We start from the raw sequence: 8,178 nt of genomic DNA, 5'->3' as shown, positions 1-8,178 counted from the left end.
CGGCCATGCATTTTAACTACCAAGGGGTCACTGGTCCACCCGATCATCTCTTTTCCCTACGTAAGGAACCAAGGGTGCTAGGATGGCACGTCCTCAAGGGAGACTCGTTCGACCCGAAGATGAAACATGAATTCAAGATCTCCCGTTTTTGAACTAAAGTTTTCAATGTCTTGATTCGATCACTTGAACTACGGTCAACTAACGAAGATGTTTCGCTAGGACTCGTATACGGATGATGAAGACCATGGTGACGTATATTTATGGGTAAGTAATCTTTAAATACTATTAAAACAATACAATGTGGACACATGGCCTTCTTCTAGGCTGTCCACACGTGCAATCCAGTCAACATGTTTCCATTCTCATGTGTTCTAATATTCTGACATGTGTCATCTCACACACTATAAAATCTTTGTTTTTTGTTAAATCAAAATAGTGTATGCGCTGAGAATCAAACTTGGGTGAAAAACCGAGATGCCAAGTTAGTAAATACAACAATAGCCAACTAACCAAGGCTTGTAATTTGTTTTATATATGAAAGATATATTATACATATTAAAAACCACTATAAATGGTCATTATTAGAGATTGATTCATCCAATAAATATGGAATATCTACAATTGGTAACAATCATTTCTATAATTTAGTGTCTTGTGTTTAGATCGATGGACTTGAAACAAACAATATCAATTACATTAATTACAAAATGCTAAATACAATATAAATATATATATATATGTATATACACACATATATGATTTTTTTCGAGTCCGGGTTGATGTACGGGCCGGGTCTGAAAACATTGATTTAAACCTTAGAATTTTCCACCCTAATTATTTTAATCTCTCTCTCTCTCTCTCTCTCTGTGCTAACTAATTCCATCATCCACCATCTTCTATATTCTGGTAATGTAGATCGAGATTAATCGTTTTCCGGTAAGGTTATATATTATACTCTAATGACCAACAATGTTATATGATTTTCCGGCAAGGTTATATCTTTTTCCGGCAACATCATATTTTCTTCCGGTTATTGTAGATCTAACCTTTTTATCTTTATTTTTATTGTGAACTGATTTTTTTTAAAATCAGTTTAGGTTCTAAATCAAAAACGGCGATGAAGCTAATATTTCTACGTATTTACGTTTTTCCGGTAAGTTTTTCTATTCATGTGTTATACCTATAACAATGGTTGTTTTATATTTATTTGAAGTTTTATATTTTTCCTGTTTTTTTATATGTTGTTCTTCTAGGTTCTAAATAAAAATCAATTTCATCCATGGACATTATCATTATTCTTTTTCCGGTAAGGCCAATTTAGGTTTTCCGGTTATAAATCATAATTCAAATCTTCCATAATATCAATGTTATAACAAAACTTAATTATTTCAGGTTAATGTCCCGATTGATATACGGAATATTTTATTTTACATTCTAAATAAAAATCGGAGATACCATCGTCATTATCACTATTTCGTTTTTCTGGTAAGACCATTCAAATTTTCCGGTTATAAAATTATAATTAAAAATCTTCCATAATATGACTATTAATATTTGACTTTATCATTTCAGGTTATTGTTCCGACTCATATAAGCTAATTGCATGGATAGTACATTAGTTAATAAGATGTATTTTTTAAAATTTTGTAATATTGATGTATATTTTTTTTAATATTCATGTATATTTCTTATTTATAAGATTATAATATAAATTAAATTACCTATATTAATATAATCATTATTCTATTGTTTTTGTCGACTTCCAGTTAAGTGACAAATATTCCGTCTAACTTAAAATCTCATTATAATTTTCAATCTTATATCAGTTTACATTTTTAGATTTATACACATAGAAGAATCTCATTAATACAATTTATATAGTTTGACATTCTTTTTTTTTTAACAGAATGAACAACCCTTTTTTATGTTTTTAATTTTTCCATTTTTATAAACTCATTTCTTAATTTGTGGTTTGACCGAAATAATAACATAATTATCCCATTATTACAATTTATATTTTTTGACTTTTCTTATTTGTTAAAAAAACCGAATGAATAAGTTATAACTTAAATAAATTTCCAACTGATTTAAGTATTTGACCATTCAAATTAAATCGTTTTTGACCATTCATATTAGTTTACATTTTTAGATTATACACATTTAAGAATTCATTTATGGCACTTTATAAAGTTTGATATTCTTATTTAAAAAAAAACGAATGAACAACCACTTTTTATGTTTTTAATTTTTTTCATTTTTATAAACTCATTCCTTAATTTGTGGTTTGACCGAAATAATAACATAATTATTCCATTATTACAATTTATATTTTTTTGACTTTCCTTATTTGTTAAAAAACCGAATGAATAAGTTATAACTTAAATAAATTTCCGACCGATTTAAGTATTTGACCATTCATATTAAATCGTTTTTGACCATTCATATTAGTTTACATTTTAAGATTTATACAAATTTTAGAATCCAATTATGACACTTTATAAAGTTTGACATCCCTTATTTTTTAAAAAAACCGAATGAACAACTCTTTTTTATGTTTTTAATTTTTTTCATTTTTATAAACTTATTCCTTAATTTGTGGTTTGACCGATATAATAACCTAATTATCCAATTATTACAATTTATATCTTTTGACTTTCCTTATTTGTTAAAAAACCGAATGAATAAGTTATAACTTAAATAAATTTCTGAGTCTTACTTGCAACAAGGTTTAAGTATCATATTAATACAATTTATTGAGTTTGACTATCCTTATTTGTTTAAATAATTAATAAGGATAGTAAACTCAATAAATTGTATTAATGTTTTTAATACAATTTAATTAACATATTTAAACTCCTTTTAAATTCGTAATTTGACTAATCTTTCAACAAAGTTTTAAAGATTTTAATACTCTCCATAATTTTAAACTCATTTTAAAATCTTTCCATAATTTTTTGAAGTTTTCAAATTAACCAATTTGATTTTCATTTTTGTAATTATTTCTAAATTAATTAGTCATATTTTCTCAGCTTTATTTGTTTTCAAAGTCAACATAAAATTTTTTAATACCAAAGTTATTTGAGAATTCATTTATTGTAAAACGTTATTAAGTTTTTCAAATTTAACAAAATATTAATGTAAGTGATTTAAAAGTTTGTTGTAAGATTGGTCAAAAGTCAAAAACAATTTTATAATTTTTTGAAGTTGACTAATTCTAATTTTTTTTATATTTTGTAACTATTTTGAAAATACTTCAAAACAGGTTGTTTTGAAATAGTATCAAATTTGTTAGTTATAAAATGATAGCCAAAAAAATGTTTTTATTGATATATCTTTTTGGTTTAATAGTTTAATTTAGAATGATGTTTTATGTTGTTATTTTACTTTGTTTGTTGTTATATGTTTTTTTGTTTTAATAAAAACAACAATTTAATAAAAAAAACTTTATTAATGTTCAAATGTTACTCATTATTAGATATATTATTATGGTCTATTTAATTTGGATGATATTGTTTTAATATATTTTTAGGTGGTGAAGTAAATTGAGTTTATTTTGATAGATTGTTTGAAGAAGTTGATGGTGTTTTAATATGAAAGAACATGTTTATGTATTTTATTGATGTTTTTTGGTTGTTCAATGTAAATTAACTAATTGTAACTTTTAACTTTTAATATCTAGACAATGTAAATGGTTAACGTTTTGGTCCGAAAATTTGAATAAATTTTGTGTTACATGAATTTGTTGTTTAAATTTATTATGTTTGTTGACATGTTTTTCCACCCGTGTTATACCCTAGTAAGTAAATATTTGATAAATTCGTTTGTCTTGAGTTGGAGTTGGGTCGCCCCATTTGACTGAGTAATAGTGTTGGTTGACGAAAGTAAAGTAAGGTGTAACTGAAACCACCATTTATTCATTCATTCAAATAGGGTTGAATTTATTCTTCATCCATCACAGACCTAATCCCCTAATTATTATTATTATTATTATTATTGCAAGTTTTAAACCGAATTCATCACCTACAATCGCCGTCAGTCAATTGCTACGATTCGATCAGGTTTTCCAGCGGCTACTGTTGGATGAGCTGATGAGTTCTGAGTTGTAGGATAGAATTAGAAATCATTCATAGAAGACACGATGATGCTATCTCGATCGAATTCTATTCACCAAGACAAGAAAATAATAACGCGATCGAATCTGGTGGAACAGCTACGCGAGTATCAAATTCGGACGAAGCATGACTGGGCATCCATCTCTCTCTTCTCTCCCACTACTTCTAATCTCTATACCTCCAGGTACGTACTACTATCCATTTATTTGTTAATTAGGGTTTTCAAATTCATTCATTGATTGTATCTCAATTCTATATTCATTCTGCTTCTGAATAGGGGTTTTGTGAATTTAGGTTACAAATTGTTTTTTTTTTTTTTTTTTTGTAATCCCAAGTTATGCCACCATAGCACAATAACCACATATTATGCCCACTAGTTAATCAAACACTTCATTGTTGTCAATCCAAAAATATTTACTTTTTATATGCAGGAGGCTTCTTCTTGTTAAATCTAATGCTTATTTCTATGAAAATTATATCTACTTTTTAAGTAATTTTGTGGAAATAGATGGGGATGATTAGGGGATATTAAAGAGTTGTTTTGAGATATAGATTAAAGGGGGGAAATATTGTGATTTTGTTAATACTCAAGCTTTCTAAACCTAAATCTAATGCATATTTCTTAGACATGTATATTAAAATTATAATCTTGTATAGGGCTAGCTGAGTCCAGTCTAAGCTCAGCTCGCTTAATTTAAAGAGACCTCTAGCTCGGCTTGTTTCGAACTTCATTTTAAACCGCGATATCACCTCGTTTATTATTCATCAAGTAATTACTATATACAAATATAATTATGTTTTACATATTTTTATGTTTTTATATTATAATATAATATATATTATTTAGTTGTTTTTATCTTAATTTGTGTTTATAATTATTAAATAAATATATATGTAGTATATGAAATAAAAATAATATAAATAGTAGGCTCGTTTACGCTCACAAACCAACTTGAGCTCGTGCTCGTTTATTAAACAAGCTTATTTTTAGGCTCAACCTCGTGCTCGTTTATTAAAACACCTTATTTTTAGGCTCAACCTCAGGCTCGTTTATTAAACAAGCTTATTTTTAGGCTCAGCTTGGTTTTAGCTTTTAACGAGCCGATCTCGAATAGCTCATGCACAACTTGGCTTGTTCACATCCCCAATTTTGTAGACAAAGATTGGGAATGAATGAATGATTTAAGGGATATTAAAAAGTCATTGAGAAAAAGAGTATGTGCTCTTACAACGTCAAGATGTTGTTTTTGTATACGCTAAAAAGTTAACAATTATGGTTAGCGTTATTATTATTATTATTATTATTATTAATATTATTATTATTATTATTATTATTATTTTCATCAATCATAAGATTATAAGACTACTGAGTACTGACTGCTGTGTTGGGCTTTTGTTTGTCTTGATGCAGGGTAGACGTGGTGATTTTTGTAATTTGGGAACTTGTGATACTAGCTTTTTTTGTTTTCTGCGCGGTTTCATTATATTACAGGCAGTTGAAACTAGCTTTAGTATTAGCTAGCGTCACGTTGCTGCTGTTATTATGTATGAAGGTTACCAAACATGTAAAACTGGCACACAAGAAGAAGCGAAGGATGCTTCTTCCTTTATCAATGTAGAACACAATCTAGAATCCTTATATTCCTTTTTTTTATATATGTAAATTGCAACAAGTTTTGACCATTATTACTGTTTTTGTGTTGTTTTGTTGTGTGATTGCCTTTGATTATTGGGTATGTTTGTTTGTCAGTGTGCAATTTGACTAGGTTCCATTTGAAGCCACTGATGGTACATTTGGAAAACATCCTAGGTGTTTTGTTGACTTGATGCCTAAATTCAGTTTATGTTTAACTGAAAGTTCTTTGGTAAATTTATATGAAAAAAGTTTACCATATTCATAGTGGGAATTAATAAAGCAAATGTTTTATTATGTTGTATACAATATTGTTCCAAACCGGGTTGGGAATCCCTCCATTGAAACAGGTTCGGAGTTCAGAACCAGTTAAAATCAACGAAGTGATCCTTTTTAACCTTTATTACTGGTTGGGAACTGGTTTAGGCAAAAGCCTGGTTTGACTTTTGTTGACCCAAACTGGAATTGATATGGAACCAGATCTGGTTCAGGCAAAAGCCTGTTTTGACTTTTGTTGACCTAAACCTGAACTGATATGTTCTGACTTTTGTTGACCTAAACATGAACTGATATGTTGACCTAAACCTGAACTAATATGTTTTGACTTTTGTTGACCTAAACCTGAACTGAACTGGTATGTTTTAACTTTTGTTAACCTAAGCCTGACTGTTATGGAATCAGAACCGGTTTAGGCAAAAGCATGTTTAGACTTTTGCTGACCCAAAATGAAACCTGTTTGATGAAAAACTGGTTTGTATACCTCTACCAAAACATACTTGGAGCAAGCTTTTTGCCTTTTATGTCATCTACATAGAACTAAATTCTCCAAGTATAACGTCAATCACATGAACAAAGCTATATTTTAACTTTTTTAGTTAAATAGAAAATTGTAAACAAGGAAAATTTGAACTAAACTGCTCATAAACGGGTTAATGGGTCGACCTATATAACTAATCAGGATGTCGACCTTGGTTAAATTAAACATGTAAACCTAAACACAACCCATTTAATTAAGGATGTCGACCCAAACACTTTACATGTATTTTAAAGGTGTTAGATATGCTAACCGAAAAGCTGATAATCATTTCCGTGTAGCATTCAGGTTGTGTCATAAATTGGCATCCATATGTGGAACCCGCCCATCACTCAATGTTAAGACGACATAATATATGAGGGCAATTGCTAACTTTTCAAACGAAGACTTATCATTTGGCCATTAAAAATCATCAGGGATAATATATCATTTCTGTTACTTTAACAATGAATAATACAATGAATCAGACTAAAAAAAACTGAAATCAAATGTATTGCTAATAAATTCTTGAGTGAATACTAACTACTATATAGTTGGAGAGAAATCAGGAATATTATAAAACAAGAAATTATAACTTCCATCTCCACATATATATCCAACGGCCACACACACACCATCTTCCCATTAATTTCCAAAACCCTAACCAAACCTCGCTCTCTGCAACAAACTAACAATGGACCAAGATCACCAAACCCCATCGCCATCTATCCGTGACAGATCAAGATCACGACCAAAACCAACACTCAAGATCCCAGCTTGTTTCTGCAACCGTCGCCAGTCAGATTCTCATCTGCATTCACCAATTAATAATACACCAACTCATGATCATCCACCCATCAAGAAATCACCTTCATCTAATAGTTTCTTACGTTCAACTTTCAAGAATATTAATGATCTTGCAACACTGTTGGATTGCAGCCCAGGAGAGGTTATCATTCGTCGGCACCGGCGGCAGCGTTGTTCTTCAACAGATTTTGCGTATGATCCGTTAAGTTACTCGTTGAATTTTGAGCAAGAGGCTGTTCATACTCATACCTTCATGTCTAGATTGCCGGTTACTCCCACTGGAACTTATCATAACAAACTTGAGGATGCAACAAGATTTACGGTTGAGAAATGATCCAGCTAGCTAGATGATGTTTATGTGTTTGGTATTTTTGAGCAGTTAAGAAGAGTTAGTTTACAGTTTGTTTATGGTTTCTACTTTTAGGGTTTGGATTCTTTGTCATGCATGCATGTTATATATGCTTGTGTTTTGGTTTTGAATGTGTAATAAGTGAAACCTACTAGATCAATGATCATTCCTGATTATCAAATGAAGAAGAAACCAGTTTCATTAGAATTGTTAATTAGTAAGACCCAAAGTTTTAATTTTAGTTTTAGCTGGATCAGGTTTGCTATATATTAAGAGCCGACCCAGAATATCATATAAAAATGACTTGACAAAACGAAATTCTAATATGTGTCACGATACGGCTACAGAGGAGCCTACACGACAATGAAAAGGTTAGGAAGGTGTGGGGCCCATCATGGTGGCATATTCTTAAGCGTGTCGGATCCAAATGAGCCAAGGCGCGCCTTTTTTATTCCTCTTTGGGAATTATCAAGGCTGAGAGAGT

The 8,178-nt window shown here is 29.9% G+C and overlaps 1 protein-coding gene across 1 annotated transcript; it reads left to right on the top strand.

Moving 5' to 3' along the window:
* Positions 1 to 4,090: 4,090 nt before the first annotated feature.
* LOC143532134 (uncharacterized) lies at positions 4,091 to 5,787 on the top strand. Its single transcript, XM_077027266.1, has 2 exons — positions 4,091 to 4,296; positions 5,524 to 5,787. Exons 1-2 carry the CDS (start codon positions 4,139 to 4,141, stop codon positions 5,729 to 5,731), a joined length of 366 nt encoding a protein of 121 aa, XP_076883381.1. The 5' UTR covers positions 4,091 to 4,138; the 3' UTR covers positions 5,732 to 5,787.
* The last annotated feature ends 2,391 nt before the right edge of the window (positions 5,788 to 8,178 follow it).

Source organism: Bidens hawaiensis, unplaced genomic scaffold, assembly GCF_021521415.1.
Source record: "Bidens hawaiensis isolate Kalapana, Puna unplaced genomic scaffold, B.hawaiensis_p1.1 tig00009361_1, whole genome shotgun sequence".
Lineage (NCBI taxonomy): Eukaryota > Viridiplantae > Streptophyta > Magnoliopsida > Asterales > Asteraceae > Bidens > Bidens hawaiensis.
The sequence above is the reverse complement of the archived record's forward strand: the minus strand, read 5'-3'. Positions and strand labels throughout refer to the sequence as shown.